The sequence below is a fragment of the Petromyzon marinus genome, chromosome 62, assembly GCF_048934315.1.
Source record: "Petromyzon marinus isolate PM22_M1 ecotype Great Lakes invasive population chromosome 62, UKy_Petmar_22M1.pri1.0, whole genome shotgun sequence".
Taxonomy (NCBI): domain Eukaryota; kingdom Metazoa; phylum Chordata; class Hyperoartia; order Petromyzontiformes; family Petromyzontidae; genus Petromyzon; species Petromyzon marinus.
The window spans coordinates 9504985-9523601 of NC_133728.1; the positions used below are offsets into that span (position 1 = coordinate 9504985).

At 53.6% G+C, this 18617-nt stretch overlaps 1 protein-coding gene across 1 annotated transcript in view; it reads left to right on the forward strand.

Annotated features, from left to right (window-relative positions):
- DLAT (dihydrolipoamide S-acetyltransferase) overlaps positions 1–12675 on the forward strand; it is a 44031-nt gene extending 31356 nt beyond the window's left edge. Inside the window, exons 13-14 of the mRNA XM_076053719.1 lie at positions 3699–3835; positions 8898–12675. Coding sequence (XP_075909834.1) covers positions 3699–3835; positions 8898–9027 — 267 coding nt within the window. The 3' untranslated portion in view covers positions 9028–12675. The remainder of the gene's footprint in view (positions 1–3698; positions 3836–8897) is intronic.
- The last annotated feature ends 5942 nt before the right edge of the window (positions 12676–18617 follow it).

The following is an 18617-nucleotide window of genomic DNA, read 5'->3' on the forward strand; positions in this document are numbered from 1 at the left end:
TGACTACGATGATGATGACGACTTTGATGATGATGATGATGACGACGATTGTGATGATGACGAGTATGATGATGATGACTACGATGATGATGACGACTTTGATGATGATGACGATTGTGATGATGACGAGTATGATGATGATGATGACTACGATGATGATGACGACTTTGATGATGATGACGATTGTGATGATGACGAGTATGATGATGATGGCTACGATGATGATGACGACTTTGATGATGATTTTTGATGATGACGACGATTGTGATGACGACGATTGTGATGATGATGACTACGATGATGATGACGACTTTGATGATGATGATGACGACGATTGTGATGATGACGAGTATGATGATGATGACTACGATTATGATGACGACTTTGATGATGATGATGACGACGACGATTGTGATGATGACTACGATGATGATGATGACTACGATGATGATGACGACTTTGATGATGATGATGATGACGACGATTGTGATGATGACGAGTATGATGATGATGACTACAATGATGATGACGACTTTGATGATGATGATGATGACGACGATTGTGATGATGACGAGTATGATGATGATGACTACGATGATGATGACGACTTTGATGATGATGACGACGATTGTGATGATGACGAGTATGATGATGATGATGACTACGATGATGACGACGACTTTGATGATGACGAGTATGATGATGATGACGAGTATGATGATTATGACTACGATGATGATGACTACGATGATGATGACGACTTTGATGATTATGATGATGATGACGACGATTGTGATGATGGCGAGTATGATGATGATGACTACGATGATGATGACGACTTTGATGATGATGATGATGACGATTGTGATGATGACGAGGATGATGATGATGATGACTATGATGACTATGATGATGATGACGACTTTGATGATGATGACGACGATTGTGATGATGACGAGTATGATGATGATGACGAGTATGATGATGATGACTACGATGATGATGACTACGATGTTGATGACGACTTTGATGATGATGATGATGACGACGATTGTGATGATGACGAGTATGATGATGATGACTACGATGATGATGACGACTTTGATGATGACGATTGTGATGATGACGAGTATGATGATGATGATGACTACGATGATGATGACGACTTTGATGATGATGACGATTGTGATGATGACGAGTATGATGATGATGGCTACGATGATGATGACGACGATTGTGATGACGACGATTGTGATGATGATGACTACGATGATGATGACGACTTTGATGATGATGATGATGATGACGACGATTGTGATGATGACGAGTATGATGATGATGACTACGATGATGATGACGACTTTGATGATGATGATGATGACGACGACGATTGTGATGATGACTACGATGATGATGATGACTACGATGATGATGACGACTTTGATGATGATGATGATGACGACGATTGTGATGATGACGAGTATGATGATGATGACTACAATGATGATGACGACTTTGATGATGATGATGATGACGACGATTGTGATGATGACGAGTATGATGATGATGACTACGATGATGATGACGATTGTAATGATGACGAGTATGATGGTGATGATGACTACGATGATGATGACGACTTTGATGATGATGACGACGATTGTGATGATGACGAGTATGATGATGATGATGACTACGATGATGACGACGACTTTGATGATGACGAGTATGATGATGATGACGAGTATGATGATTATGACTACGATGATGATGACTACGATGATGATGACGACTTTGATGATTATGATGATGATGATGACGACGATTGTGATGATGGCGAGTATGATGATGATGACTACGATGATGATGACGACTTTGATGATGATGATGATGACGATTGTGATGATGACGAGGATGATGATGATGATGACTATGATGACTATGATGATGATGACGAGTATGATGATGATGACGAGTATGATGATGACTACGATGTTGATGACGACTTTGATGATGATGATGATGATGACGACGATTGTGATGCTGACGAGTATGATGACGATTACTACGATGATGATGACGACTTTGATGATGATGATTATGACGACGATTGTGATGATGATGACTATGATGATGATGACGACTTTGATGATGATGATGATGACGACGATTGTGATGATGACGAGTATGATGATGATGACTACGATGACGACGACTTTGATGATGATGATGATGATGACGACGATTGTGATGATGACGAGTATGATGATGATGACTACGATGATGATGACGACTTTGATGATGATGATGACGACGATTGTGATGATGACGAGTATGATGACGATGACTACGATGATGATGACGACTTTGATGATGATGGTGATGACGACGATTGTGATGACGACGAGTATGATGACGATGACTACGATGATGACGACGATGATAACTACGATGATGACGACTTCGATGATGACGATGATGATGATGATGATGACGTTTGTGATGATGATGACGACGATTGTGATTATGACGAGTATGATGATGATGACTACGATGATGATGACGACTTTGATGATGACGACGTTGATGATTGATGACGATGACGCGATGAAGACGACGATGATGATGACGACGACGACGTTGATTTAACACGTAGGCTTTCGCGACCAATATCCATAATACAGGGGGGTTTTTTTTGGGCTAGCTCGCGAAAATATAAATGTGGCGTTAAACCCCGCCACCACCCAACACAGCCAATTAGTAGGTTTAGTGTCACGTCAACACAGCTAGCAAATTCGTCACCAGTACAGCAGTAACAGGTGTGTCGGAGGGCAAATCCACAACATTTACAATCTGAGTGCGGCGTTTCGGCAGCAATTACAACCAGCTTCATCAGGCCCACAGCCACATTTGGTGTGAGTGAGTGTGAGCAATATACGGAGTGTGAGTGAGTGTGCGCAATATACGGAGTGCGAGTGAGTGTGAGCAATATACGGAGTGTGAGTGAGCCCTTGCGTGGAGTTTGACTGCTCTCCATCCTGCGCTGTATGGGTTTCCTGCAGGTTCTCCTGTTCCCTCCCACAGCTAAAAACACACATGCCGACATTAACAGACTGTTGGGGCACGTGCTGTTAGCGAGCACCTATGAAGGACGGAACAGTACGGCAAGGTGTGGGTGACCAGCACCACGCCCGACCGCCTTTGTCTCCCCGGTGGCGATGTTTACACACCGCACCGGGTAATCATTTGGGGCTGAGTCGACCTAGGGGAGGACCGGGACCGGTTCAGATAATCGTGACTGGGTGTTGGCCGTGAGCGGGAATCGAACCCGGCTCGCGCAGCGCGCTAACCGCCTACACCGCCGCTCCCCACTCACTCACACACACACAGCGTAACTGGTGTTCGCCAAACACATCCCAATGCTGCAAAGTTACCTGCACATTATTAAGTGGGGATCACGCAGCAGCAGCAGCAGCAACAACAACATCGAGCCCCTGCTGAGAAAAAAAAACTTGGCAGGACCCTCGTGAAAAACAATCTTGAGAGTCGGTGACGGTGGTGGTGGTGGTGGTGGTGACGATGGTAGTGGTGGTGGCGGTGGCAGTGGTGGCAGTGGTGGTGGCGGTGGTGGTGGCGGTGATGGTGGTGGTGGCGGTGTTGGTGCATTGTTATGAGTTTGTGGTGCGGTGCCGTCGCAGGGAGGAACCATCACCATTTCGAACCTCGGCATGTTCGGCATCAAGAACTTCTCGGCCATCATCAACCCCCCTCAGGCGTGCATCCTGGCCGTGGGGGGCACCGAGAAGAGACTGCTGCCAGCCGACAATGAGAAAGGGTGAGCGCATTGGTGTGTGAGCGTGTGTAAGCGTGTGTGTGTGCGTGAGTGTGCGTGAGTGTGTGTGAGTGTGTGTGCGTGTGTGCGTGTGTGTGTGCGTGTGTGAGGTAGGGGGTTGTCCGGCAAAACAACCCCCTACCTCCTCGCGGTGCCGGACGGGCAACTCTGTCGTGGACAGTGCTGTGGGGGGAGATCCAATTTTGATTGGCTCCTCCCCTCATGGCATATGTGTCCACCACAGGGGCTAAACGGGGGCTCTGGACGGGTGCGAAGGGCTGGTAACCCCTCCACCTTCAATTAATTACCACGAAACCACGAGTTAAACTGAAATATGTAACTAATAAGCTTGTGCCGGAGGCCTCGGGGGGCCAGGCGTCTATGACGTCTCCTGGCCAAACCCCAATTGGCGGAGCCAGGAGATTGAATACCTACTCTCGGGGCTACTCCAGAAACAACGAAAAGCCACTACGGGTGGCCACGTGGAATGTTCGAACGCTCACTGCGGAGGAGAGGCTGCCACTCCTCTGTCGGGAGCTGGACCGGTACCGCCTGGATCTATGCGGCTTTCAGGAGGTCCGGTGGACCGGCTCTGGCTCCTGCCACCATGAGGGGTGTACAGTCCTCTACTCGGGGCAGCAGACTGCCAAACAACAGGGTGTGGCTCTTCTTTTGAACCAAAGAATGAAGGGGGTGTGGGAGCGTGGCGGTGAGGTGTGGGAAGCTGTAAGCCCCAGGCTACTTTGGGCTCGCCTTCCCATCAACCGGAGGCGAGGAATGGTGGTCGTGGTTACTTATGCCCCCACCGAAGATGAACATCCGTGGAGGGATGCAGGCAAAGCCGATGAGTCAGATGCCTTCTATGACCTGTCACAGGTGCTGGCTAAAGTGGCCCCTCGGGATAGAGTCATCATGTTGGGTGACTTCAATGCCCGAGTTGGTCATGATACTGGCACCTGGTCTGGAGTGATTGGAGGGCATGGGCCAGATCAGCTCAATAACAACGGTAGGAGGCTGCTAGATTTTTGTGCAGCCCATGGGCTTGTAATTACCAACATGCTGTTCCGGCATCGGCGCATCCACACAACATCATGGATGCATGCCGGGTCCAAGCAAGAACATCTGCTGGACTACATAGTGACGGACCAGCGAATGCGAGCCCATGTCCTTGACACCAGGACCTACCGTGGAGCTGATCTGCCCTCTGACCATCGACTAGTCATCTGTAAGATGCGCCTGCCATTCTTCCACTCTGGTAGTGGGTGTACACCCAGGACCCCATTCCGACCTAAAGTGGCCTGGTCTCAGTTATCTGATGAAAGTTGCAAGCGAGAATTTCATCATCGCTTGCGGCTGGGATTGGCATCGTCCCCGACTCCTCCTGATGTCGAGGGTAAATGGGCGAGGTTTAGGACTGTGACTCATGCAGCTGCAATGGCTGCTTTAGGTACGTGGTCTAGACCTCCCCAGAGACCCTGGCTGACAGAGGAGGTGTTCAGGATGGTTGAGAAAAAGCGACAGGCCCACTGTCATCGGCTACAGAATCCCACGTCAGAGAATGAGGAGGCTTACCGCAGCCTTCGCTCGGAGGTTCGGAGAGCCGTGAGGCGCTGCAAGGATGGGTGGTGGTCGCGGGTTGCTGAGGAGATGGAGTCTGCCTCAGTGGCCCGTTATCACAAATCTCTATTTAACTCCATCAAAAAAGTAACCTGCAGTGCCACACCTATTACCATCATTAGGGGAAAAAACGGTGATCCAATCTCCGACCCCCAGGAACAGGTTTGCAGATTTGCTGAGCATTTCTGTGAGGTCCTGGGGGAGGGAAAATCCCTCAGCCAGGAAAACATCGTGGCACAAAGTGAGGATGACCCTGCTGAGGCTGCGGTGCCTCAAATATTGGAAGAAGTCACCCCCTGTGAGTGGCTGGCTGAGGTGCCATCTGTTGAGGAAGTACTTAAGGCGATCCGGATTCTGAGACTAGGAAAGGCAGCGGGCAGAGATGATCTCCCAAGCGAAATGCTGAGGGAGGGTGGCGTTTGTGCACAGACTGCCCTATATGACATCATAACAACAGTCTGGACCACTGGACGGGTTCCGCAGGATTGGAAGGATGCCCTGGTGGTCCCCCTTTTTAAGAAGGGGGACCGCACAGACTGTAACAACTACAGGGGCATCTCACTCCTCAGTGTGCCGGGAAAGGTCCTGGCAAGGATTATTCAGCCTCGCCTTGCCAGGCTGGCTGAGGAGAGGCTTGCGGAGCCCCAATGCGGTTTCAGGAAAGGGCGGTCCTGCACAGATGCCATATTTTCTGTCCGTCTGCTACAGCAGAGGTGTAGGGAATTCCAAAAAGACCTACATCTCTGCTTTATTGACCTGGTCAAGGCCTATGATACCATCAGTAGGCCTGGGCTCTGGGTCGTTCTTCGTGCTTTTGGAGTACCTGACCCTCTGCTCACGATCATTAAGGACCTTCATGATGGTGAGCGGGCCCGAGTAGAACTACGTGGCCGGGAGTCAGAGCCATTCCCTGTACACCTTGGGGTGCGACAGGGATGTCCTCTGGCTCCCACATTATTTATCATCTATTTTGACCACGTAGTTCGTGAAGCCTTCAATAGCTGTACCGGGGGAATCTCCATATGGTACAGATATAATGGGAGGCTGATCGATGCCCGGGTGCGGTCAAGGGATGGCTCCCTATTGCTCAACCATGTTATGTATGCCGATGATTTGGTAATAGCTGCTCATTCAGAGGAGGAGTTGGAGACGCTGCTGCTGAGACTGGAGCGTGCAACTAAGAGATGGGGCCTTACCATCAGCCCCACCAAAACTAAGCACCTGCCTGGGTATTTTGTACCATCGGACACTCCACCCCCACAACTCCCAACCGGTGATGGGGCAGTTGTGGAGAGAGTGGAGAGTTTCCCATACCTGGGCAGTGTGCTTATGACTGACTCCAGTTTAACAGCAGAGGTCTCACTCCGAATCAGTCGAGCGGCAATATCTTTTCATGGGTTGCGTAACGCTGTGTGGAAGCTACCTGGTCTGTCGCTCCGCACTAAGCTTCAGGTCTTCTCAGCCACGGTCATTCCCTCACTTCTCTACGCTTGCGAAACGTGGACCCCCCTAATGGAACATCTTCGCCGGTTAGAAACATTTAGGCTTTCCTGCCTACGATCCATCCTGTGTTTAACCAGACTGGATTGTGTGAGGAGCTCACAAATCCTTGAAAGATCTGGGCAAGGTCCCATCGGTGAGCTCCTCCGGCGGGCAAGGCTGCGATGGCTGGGTCATGTAGCCCGCATGCCCAGCCACCACATGCCGAAACAGCTTTTGTTCGGCCGGATTGAGGGGGCTAAGCGGGCGCGGCACGGGCTAGAGAAGAGATGGAGTGATGTAGTACATGAGGACGTGGAGCTGAGTGGACTTCCCGATGACTGGTACCAGCGGTGTCAAGATCGGCCTCTGTGGAGGAGGCACGTGAAGGATGCTACTGGGCAGTTGGAGGTAGTCGCCCTCCAACAACAACGGAGGGCGGAGGAGCGACGCTCAGAACAACGAGCGGAGCGCCGGGTGGCTAGAGCACAGCAAGTTGGCACAGTCGGGGGCACAGGTGGTGCATCAGCCAGTCATGTCAGTCAGTCGACCCGTGGCACCTGGGTCTGCCCCGTGACCTCCTGCCAGCGGGCGTTCGACACTTCACGTGGCCTCAGGGTGCACATAGCCTGGCACAAGCGTCGTGGTGACGTCACCGCCACTTAGTGGCGAATGGCGGTTGTTGTTGTTGTGTGTGAGCGCGTGTGAGCGTATGTGAGCGTGAGTGTGTGCGTGTGAGCGTGTGCGTGTGTGTGAGCGTGTGTGAGCGTGTGTGTGAGCGTGTGCGAGCGTGTGTGTGTGTGAGTGTGTGTGTGAGCGCGTGTGTGAGCATGTGTGTGAGCGTGTGTGTGTGTGAGTGAGCGTGTGTGTGTGTGAGCGTGTGTGTGAGCGTGTGTGAGTGTGTGTGTGAGCGCATTGGTGTGTGAGCGTGTGTGAGCGTGTGTGTGTGAGCGTGTGTGAGCGCGTGTGTGAGCGTGTGTGAGTGTGCGAGCTTGTGTGTGAGCGTGTGTGAGTGTGTGTGTGAGTGTGTGTGTGAGCGTGTGTGTGAGCGTGTGTGCGAGCGTGTGTGTGAGCGTGTGTGAGCGTGTGTGAGCGTGTGTGAGCGCGTGTGTGAGCGTGTGTGAGCGTGTGTGTGAGCGTGTGTGAGCGTGTGTGTGAGTGTGTGTGAGCGTGTGTGTGTGAACGCGTGTGTGAGCGCGTGTGTGAGCGTGTGTGTGAGCGTGTGTGAGCGTGTGTGTGAGTGTGTGTGTGAGCGTGTGTGAGCGTGTGTGTGAGCGTGTGCGAGCGTGTGTGTGAGTGTGTGTGTGAGCGCGTGTGTGAGCGCGTGTGTGAGCGTGTGTGTGAGCGTCTGTGAGCGTGCGTGAGCGTGTGTGTGAGCGTGTGTGAGCGTGTGTGTGAGCGTGTGTGAGCACGTGTGTGAGCGCGTGTGTGAGCGTTTGTGTGAGCGTGTGTGAGCGTGTGTGAGTGTGTGTGAGCGTGTGAGCATGTGCGAGGGTGTGTGTGAGCGTGTGCGAGCGTGTTCGAGCGTGTTTGTGAGCGTGTGTGAGTGCGTGTGTGAGCGTGTTCGAGCGTGTTTGTGAGCGTGTGTGAGTGCGTGTGAGTGCGTGTGTGAGCGTGTGTGAGCGTGTGTGTGAGCGTGTGTGTGAGCGTGTGTGAGCGTGTGTGTGAGCGTGTGTGTGAGCGTGTGTGAGCGTGTGTGTGAGCGGCTCCGGTTTGGCAGCGGAGGTCTCGCTCCGAATCAGTCGAGCGGCAATATCTTTTCATCGGTTGCGTAACGCTGTGTGGAAGCTGCCTGGTCTGTCGCTCCACACGAAGCTTCGGGTCTTCTCGGCCACAGTCATTCCCTCCCTTCTCTACGCTTGCAAAACGTGGGCCCCTCCAATGTAACATCTGCGCCGTTTAGAAACATTCAGGCCGGCCTGCCTACGATCCATCACCGCGCGCCGTGTCACTGTGTGTGGTGTCGCAGCTTCGTGGTGGCGAGCGTCATGTCGGTGACCCTGAGCTGTGACCACCGCGTTGTGGATGGAGCCGTCGGCGCCCAGTGGCTGGCTGAGTTCCGCAAGTTCTTGGAGCGGCCCAGCACCATGCTGCTGTGAGTGGCACCGCCACCGCCACCACCACCACCACCTCCTCCTCCTCCTCGATCGTCTTCCTCATCGTCGTCCTCCTGGCACCTGCTACTGAACCCTCTCTCTCCGCTTGCCCCCCGCCCTGGTGGCTGCATCTCACGAACAACAACGACAACAACGACAGCTGCCGTAACAGCTGCTGCTGCTGCTGAAGCTACTCCGCAATCAACGTCTACGGGACGTCACCCGACACTCGGTCCGCGCGCACAACCCCACCCCCCCCAACTCCTCTTCGTCCTCGGCTTCAGCATCGTCGTCGCTTTAGTGCGTGACGTTGCACCGCGCCTCCTCGCCCACGCCCTGGATTTGCTGACAAGAACCGTGGTGCACGGCGTCGATGGGGCGGAGGGGGGTGGGTCAGGGGTGGAGGCAGAGGAAAGCCCCCCCCCCCCCCCCCAAGCTGTACGTGGTGTGGTAGTGACCGACTGCTAGGGCCGTTAAACAGCTGTTAACAGCTGTGCCTCTCTCTTCCAACAGCTGTATGCCTCGTTCACGGCTGTCTCCATAACAGCTGTTGAAGAGACAGCTGTTACCGAGTAAGGACTGCGCCTCTGGTGGTCTCATTGACGGCTGTGTCTCGGTAACAGCTGTGCATGAGACGCAGCTGTTACCGAGTAAGGGCCGTGTCTCGTTAACCGCTTGCTAACGCAAGCCGGCGTTGGTGCTAAACAACACGAGAACAAGCAGTTCTGAAAGAAGTGTTGTTTTCAATCTAGGCCATTTAATAGCAGCAGTGGACACTCACCGAGCGGTCCATTCTCTAGAAGCCGGTCTTCGCTGCTCAGCGAGCCGCGCACCTTCCAGTCGCTCGCTCGGCAATTGCGGTTGCCTTTAAACGGCGACAAATAACAACAAACAACAACAAGACAAAGTTGCTTGACTCGAATCGCGAGGCCCGGATCGTTGCAGCTTTCTGAACAGGCAGCCGCGGCCGCGACGGCGTTCAGTTATCGCTCGTAGGTCTGTATGTATTTACGTATGTTGGGAACGTCCTTCGCGCCATATGTAAGCCAACCGCGCTAATCGGAGGTGCGGTGGGGGCGGGGGGGGGTGGCGAGGTGAGGGGAAGGACTAATAATTAAACGCAACAACAAAACAGTTCTTGAAGAAACGTTGAACTTCTTTTCGCACCGTACGTAAGCCCGACCCCCGCTAACCCGCTCCCCGCGGACGCCGTGGCCAGGAGTCCAACTTGGGCCCTGTGTGTGACTCTTTTGGGGGACAGAGCGCCGTGCCTCCCCCTCCCCTCTCCTGCCGGCAGGGAGTGATCGCAGTAGCTGGCGGACAGGGGATAGACCTCTCCCACCCCCCCCCGCCACCGTTTGCGTGCGGAGAGACCTCAGCTTCACCGGTTTTTGTCACCAGATTATTTAACATTTGATGCATTTTGAGGAATTTCCCCCCCTCCTTGTATTGTGGTTATTATCGTTGTCGTAAACCAGTGGTTCTTAAACCTTTACTCTGCGGCCTTGGCGGCACCCACCCACCCTTTGGTTCTCGGTCATTCAAAAAGTTCCTTGTTAGTAAATACATGGGGGGTTGATGAAACAGGTGGAAAATGGAACCTTTTTGGCAATAATCAACGTGTGAGAAAATAAGAGTAGATTTTGCGCTTTGCTGGCAATAAAGACAGGAGCTGTGTTAAGATGTTCAAACACCGAACAGAGGAAACATTTTGCAAGCAATCGAGTAGCTGCATTAACCACACACACACGGTACTCGTGCTGAACATGCAAACAAACATGGCTCTGATCATATTAGATGCATTGTCTTTGAAACTGATTGGCCCACACCTGGATTCCTTGCGAAAGATTTCTGTTTTGCAAGGAATCAATAGGGGGCGGCGTGATGCACCCCAGGTTAAGAAGAACCACGAATCTGGCTGTCTCCCGATGAAGCTGGTGGCAGTTACTGGCGAAGCGTCGTACTCGGATTGTAAATGTTGTGGCTTGGCTCTCCGACACACCGGCGTGCTGTACTAGTGACGAATTGGCCACGTTCTGTTTACGTGACAACCCTTTACTAGTTGGCTGTGTCGGGCGGTGGCGGGTTTTAACGACACAACATTTATATATTTACGCGGTCCGACCCTAACAAATCCGTATTGTGGATTATATTAATCGCGAAAGCCTGCTAACGTGTTAGGAAGAGCCACTGGTTTTGAGGCATTCACCCGTTTGTATTATTATTGTTGTCATCATTATCATTGTTGTTGTCTTAAATGATTGGGTGGTGAGAGGTGTGTGTCCCCCCCCTGCCCCGGGGTGGGATCGTCAAAGCGACTACGCCAATCGGGGGGGGAGGGGTGGTGGTGGTGGCGGGGTTCGTTCTGCTTCTTGATTGCACGGTGATGCCCAGATGTCTCTTTATCTTGGGTGGTGGGGGGTTTTCAAAGAGGGGATATTGATTATCCAAGCCGCTTAAGCCAGCACTCCATAGTCGTGTCATCACACAAAGACAAAGATCCCCCGTGTCGCCTTAACAGACTGTAGGGGCAATTGCTGTTAGCGAGCACCTATGAAGGCCGGAACGGTACACGAGGTGGGTGGGAGGCCCGGGACCGGTTCAGATAATCGTCACCGGTGTTGGCCGTGAGCGGTAATCGAACCCGGATCGCCGGGTTCACAGCGCAGCGTAGCGCTAACCGCTACACTACGGATCCCCACATCATCATGTCATGACGCGCACACACACGCACATACAAGCATCCCCCTCCCACCCCGTATAGCTTTGTAACAGAAACAGAATGGTGGGGGCAAGTGGCTGTGAGCGTCTTCACCAGACATCTGGACCACCACCACCAACCACAACTGGCAGATCCATCGCGTGAGTCGGAGGGAGACTTCCCCTAAATGGGGGGGGGGCGTGTTATCTAGCGGCCTATTAAGGCCGGCACGGCGCGTCAGAATGGGCATCTTTAGTTCCGGAAGAAAATCCGATGAGCCCTGAAGCTCTTCGAATGGGCCGGGCGAGCACCACCCCGGGCACCTTGGGGTGTCACGCATGCACCGCGCACCAACTCACTTGAGGTCGAGTCGAGCTAGGGGAGGGCTCGTGGACCGGTCGGTGCTGAGACGTCGCTAACGCCGCCGGCGCCGGCCGTGGACGGGAGTCGAACTCTGTCCTACGCCGGTCTCGTAGCGCCGCGAGGCGCTCTCACCGCTGCACCGCCGCTCCTCCACGCGCACACACACACACACAGATCCACCCGTGTGGCCACCAACAAGACTGTTGGGACAAGTGCTCTTGGCGAGTGGCAGCACCTATGAAGGCTGGCACGACACCACGAAGGGGGCAGGTGGCCAGCAAGACGCACGACCGCTTTTGTCTCCCCAGCGGCGATCTTTACACGGCGCTCGTTTGAGTCGACCTCGGGGAGGAGGCCCGGGGTCGGTTCGGATAATCGTCACCGGTGTTGGCCGTGAGCGGGAATCGGACTCGGGTCGCCGGGTTCGTAGCGCAGCGTAGCGCTGACCAGCTACGCCATCGCTCCCTCACTCGCTACCCACTACATACACATCACACACCACACACCACACATCACACACATCACACCACACACCACACACGCGAGCAGAGACGCACAATAAATGTCTTGCCCCGTTGAAGACCTCAGAGCATGCGTTTGAAGTCTGAGTTCGACCCCTGGGGGGAGGGGAGGGGAGGGATTGCCCCTGGGCTCGGCGCGGTCTCGCCGTACGTGAGTTTTTTCGCGGCCTTGAATAAAGGAATTTGTCTGCCCCCGCAGCGTCCCGGGGAAACTTCACCGTCGTGAGACGCGAGAGAGTTGAGCGACGTTGAAGTCGGAACGAGTTTTGACCGCCGTGGATGGTGAGAAACACATTCTCCTGCGGAGGGAGCTGGTAGGAACGTCGGGTTGCTCGGTCAATGGCCAGGGTCAACAACAACGGCGGCACCACCACGTGGTGTATTCCGCACAATATGCCCGACTGTGAGGGCGGGCACAAGCCGGCGTGAGAAGGTTAAACGTTGAGTTTTATAAGGGCACCACGGGGTGACCAGCCCCTCCCCACCCAGCCCCACCCCCCACCCAGCCCCACCCTCCCCGCCCAGCCCCTCCCCACCAATCCCCTCCCCGCCCAGCCCCTCCCTCCCCACCCAGCCCCTCCCTCCCCGCCCAGCCCCTCCCTCCCCACCCAGCCCCTCCCTCCCCACCCAGCCCCTCCCCACCCTCCCCGCCCAGCCCCTCCCTCCCCACCCAGCCCCTCCCCATCCTCCCCTCTCCACCCAGCCCCACCCCTCCCATTTTTGGATGCACGACGGACGGACGCAATAATCCCCTGTGGGCCGGTGGTGTAACCAGGAGGTTCCTACCAGTAAGAGGGTTGCACGTAGAGGAAGACGAAGGCGACCTGGTGATGGTGATGCAGGCAGTGATGAGAAGGAAACTGGCACTATTTGGACACACACACACGTGTAGTAGGATGGGCCACGGCAGGACAATTAAAAGTGTCGTTCGGAACAAATGAAAGGAACTGGAAAGAGATGACCTAACAGAATTGACTTGAGAATCGTCAGAGATTGGTGCCAGAAACGTGTGGCACCGCTTGGACATATTGGCACTACAAGTGAGTGAGTGGGTGGGTATGTGAGTGAGTAGGTTAGTGTGTGGGTATGTGAGTAGGTGAGTGTATGTGAGTGAGTAGGGTGAGCGAGTTGTTGGGTGGGTGAGTGAGTGACATGCAGTATGGTGGGTGAGTGCGTGATTGATGGGGTGAATGACCTGCAGTGTGGTGGGTGAGTGTGTGATAGGGTGAGCGAGTGGTTGGGTGGGTGAGTAAGTGAGTGACCTTCAGTGTGGTGGGTGTGCGTGTGAGTGATAGGTGAGCGAGTGGTTGGGTGGTGAGTGTGTGATTGATTGGGTTAGTCTGTGAGTGATGGGGTGAGTGAGTGACCTTCAGTGTGGTGGGTGAGCACTATGGGTGAGACAAAACAGTCCATCGGGTAGATTGAGCTCAGTATCCTTTTTGCCTCCCACGGTGTGACTCCAACCCACAGTGTGACCCCAACCCACGGTGTGACCTCAATCCACGGTGCGACCCCAACCCACGGTGTGACTCCAACCCACGGTGTGACCCCAACCCACGGTGTGACCCCAACCCACGGTGTGACTCCAACCCACGGTGTGACCTCAACCCACGGTGTGACCCCAACCCACGGTGTGACCTCAACCCACGGTGTGACCTCAACCCACCGTGGCTATAGAATGGCCAGAGGATCATCGTTGATGGACGAGGTCTGCTGAGGCTGCTGTGCCTCAAATATTGGAGGAAGAAGTCAACCCCTGTGAGTGGCTGGCTGAGGTCGCATCTGTTGAGGAAGCACTGAAGGCAATCCAGAGTCTGAGACCAGGAACGTTACCGGGCAGAAATGATCTCCTGAGCGAAATGCTGAGGGAGGGTGGCGTTTGTGCACAGACTGCCCTACATGACATCATAACAACAGTATGGACCACTGGACGGGTTCGGCAGGAATGGAAGGATGCCCTGGTGGTCCCCCTCTTTAAGAAGGGGGACGGCACAGACTGTCACAACTACAGGGGCATCTCACTCCTCAGTGTGCCGGGAAAGGCCCTGGCAAGGATTATTCAACATCGCCTTGCCAGGCATACCGATAAGAGGCTTGCGGAGCTCCAATGCGGTTTCAGGAAAGGGCGGTCCTGCATGGATGCCATATTTTCTGTCCGTCTGCTACAGCAGAGGTGTAGGGAAATCCAACAAGACCTACATCTCTGCTTTATTGACATGGTCAGTAGGCCTAGGCTCTGGATTCTTCGTGCTTTCGGAGTCCCTCACCCTCTGCTCACGACCATTAAGGACCTTCATGATGGTCAGTGGGCCCCCAGTAAGACTGTGCCCGGGAGTCGGAGCCATTCCCTGTACATCTTGGGGTGCGACAGGGATGTCCTCTGGCTCCCACATTATTTAACATTTTTCGACCCCGTCGTGTGTGAAGCCTTGGATGGGTGTACAGGAGGAATTTCCATTTGGTACATATACAATGGGAGGCTGATCAATACCCGGGTGCGGTCAAGGGATGGCTCCCTATTGGTCAACCATGTTATGTATGCCGACGACCTGGTAACTGCTGCTCACTCAGAGGAGTTGGAGGCACTGCTGCTGAAACTGGAGCGTGCCACTAAGAGGTGGGGCCTGACCATCAGCCCCACCAAAACTAAGCATCTACCTGGGTATTGTACCATCGAACACTCCACCCCCATAACTCCCAATTGGTGATGGGGCAGTTGCGAAGAGAGTGGAGAGTTTCCCATACCTGGGCAGTGTGCTCATGACCGGCTCCGGTTTGACAGCAGAAGGCTCACTGAATCAGTCAAGTGGCATTATCTTTTCATTGGTTGTGTAATGCTGTGTGGAAGCTACCTGGTCTGTCAGTCCACACGAATCTTCAGATCTTCTCGGCCAGTCATGCCCTCCCTTCTCTACGTTTGCGAAACGTGGACCCCCCTAATGTAACATCTTCACCGGTTAGAAACATTTCGGCTAGCCTGCCTACGATCCATCCTGGGTTTAACCAGGCTGGATTGTGTGAGAAGTTCACAAATCCTTGAAAGATCTGGACAAAGTCCCATCGGTGAGCTCCTCCGTCAGGCAAGGCTGCGTTGGCTGGGTCATGTAGCCCTCATGCCCAGCCACCGCATGCCTAAACAGGTTTTGTTCGGCCAGATAGAAGGGGCTAAACGGACGTAAAAAGGGCTAGAGGAGAGATGGAGTGATGTGGTACAGGAGCATGTGTAGCCGAATGGACTTTCCGACGACTGGTACCAGCGGTGTCAAGATCGGCCTCTATGGAGGAGGCTCGTGAAGGACGCTGCTACTGGGCGGCTGAAGGCGGTCGCCCTCCAACAACAACGGAGGGTCGAGGAGCGACGCTCAAAATGAGCGGAGCGCCGGGTGGCTAAAGCACACCAAGTTGGCACAAAAGGAGGCACAGGTGGTGCATCGGCCAGTCATCTCAGTCGACTCATGGCACCTGTTGGGTCTGTGTTGTGTCCTCCTGCCGGAAGGCGTTCGACACTTCACGTGGCCTCAACGTCCGCATGGTCTGGCACAAGCGCCGTGGTGATGTCACCGCCACTCAGTGGCGAATGGCGTTTATTGGTTTGCTTGTCTGTGTGTGTGGGGAACGGCAGTGTAGCGGTCAGCGCTACAAACTCGCGAACCCGGGTTCGATTCCCGCTCACGGCCAACAGCAGTGACAATTATTCGAACCGGTCCTGGGCCTCCCCTAGGTCGACTCAGCCTCAAACGAGTACCTGGTGCGATGTGTACACATCGCCACTGTGGAGTCAAAGGCATCCAGGCGTGGTGCTGACCACCCACCCCCTCGTGTGCCGTGCCGCCCTTCATCACAGGTGCAGCTACTCACTAACAGCGCTTGCCCCAACAGTCTGTTACCGGCTAGACGGGGGGGGGGGTGGAATCTTGGGTTGACTAACTGAGGTGACTGGCAGATGCACCACCTGTGCCCCCTCCCCACTGTGCCAACTTGCCCAAATACAAAGATCCCCCGAGTAGCCTGAACGGACAGTTGGGCCCCATGAGATTGCATGGAGTGCCACAGGCACATCTACATCTAAAGCAGCAGCAGCAGCTCTTAACCTGGGGTGCATCTCGCATCCCCCTGCCCGGGGCGGGCGGGGGGTGCGAGACGTGGCCAGATTTTATTTCAGAAGGTAAGGGGCCGTCCTTAAATGACGTCACGCGATTTTGGACGATTTTTGACCCCCCCCCCCCCATTATCGCACGGCGTCACAAAAAGTCAGACCCCCCCCTCAAATATGACGTCACAAAGCTCTGCCCCCCCCAAAATATATATAAAACATGCTTCAAATCGCTTTAAACTGTTGTCATTGTAGTGCGTATTTAATGTGGCGCTGCACTCTGATGTTGTAGGTGAAAACATTTATTAAAAATTATATTTATTTAAAGTTTGTGCATTTTGATGTGACGTCACATTTCTCAAACCCCCCCTCCCCCCCCATCGTCACACATCGTCACAAATGTCTGACCCCCCCCCCCCCACCAGGTGCGTGACATCATTTATGGACGTCCCCTGAGATTCAGCACGACGTCAAAATCGTGACGTCACAACGATGAGCGGTGGCGCAGTGGTTAGGGCACTGCGAACAGTTCCATCACGGACATCGACCGAATCCGCATAGTGAGCCAGAACCAGTCCATCAAGTGAGCCAGTCAGTCCATCAAGTGAGCCACAGTCAGACCATCAAGTGAGCCAGAGTCAGTCCATCAAGTGAGCCAGTCAGTCCATCAAGTGAGCCAGAGTCAGTCCATCAAGTGAGCCAGAGTCAGTCCATCAAGTGAGCCAGAACCAGTCCATCAAGTGAGCCAGAGTCAGTCCATCAAGTGAGCCAGTCAGTCCATCAAGTGAGCCAGAACCAGTCCATCTAGTGAGCCAGAGTCAGTCCATCAAGTGAGCCACAGTCAGTCCATCAAATGAGCCAGAGTCAGTCCATCAAGCGAGCCAGAGTCAGTCCATCAAGTGAGCCAGAGTCAGTCCATCAAGTGAGCCACAGTCAGTCCATCAAGTGAGCCAGAGTCAGTCCATCAAGTGAGCCAGAACCAGTCCATCAAGTGAGCCAGAGTCAGTCCATCAAGCGAGCCAGAGTCAGTCCATCAAGTGAGCCAGAGTCAGTCCATCAAGTGAGCCACAGTCAGTCCATCAAGTGAGCCAGAGTCAGTCCATCAAGTGAGCCAGAACCAGTCCATCAAGTGAGCCACAGTCAGTCCATCAAGTGAGCCAGAGTCAGTCCATCAAGTGAGCCATAACCAGTCCATCAAGTGAGCCAGTCCATCAAGTGAGCCACAGTCAGTCCATCAAGTGAGCCAGAGTCAGTCCATCAAGTGAGCCAGAACCAGTCCATCAAGTGAGCCAGTCAGTCCATCAAATGAGCCAGAATCAGTCCACCAAGTGAGCCACAGTCAGTCCATCAAGTGAGCCAGAACCAGTCCATCAAGTGAGCCAGAGTCAGTCCATCAAGTGAGCCAGAACCAGTCCATCAAGTGAGCCAGAGTCAGTCCATCAAGTCAGCGAGAGTCAGTCCATCAAGTGAGCCAGTCAGTCCATCAAGTGAGCCAGTCAGTCCATCAAGTGAGCCAGAGTCAGTCCATCAAGTGAGCCAGAGTCAGTCAATCAAATGAGCCAGTCAGTCCATCAAGTGAGCCAGAACCAGTCCATCAAATGAGCCAGTCAGTCCATCAAGTGAGCCAGAGTCAGTCCATCAAGTGAGCCAGTCAGTCCATCAAGTGAGCCAGAGTCAGTCCATCAAGTGAGCCAGATCCAGTCTATCAACTGAGCCAGAGTCAGTCCATCAAGTGAGCCAGAGTCAGTCCATCAAGTGAGCCAGAGTCAGTCCATCAAGTGAGCCAAAACCAGTCCATCAAGTTCGCCAGTCAGTACATCAAGTGAGCCAGTCAGTACATCAAATGACAAAAACCAGTCCATCAAGTTCGCCTCCCGTTCACAGCACAGGCTCCCCCTTTTCCTGTTCGCCTCCT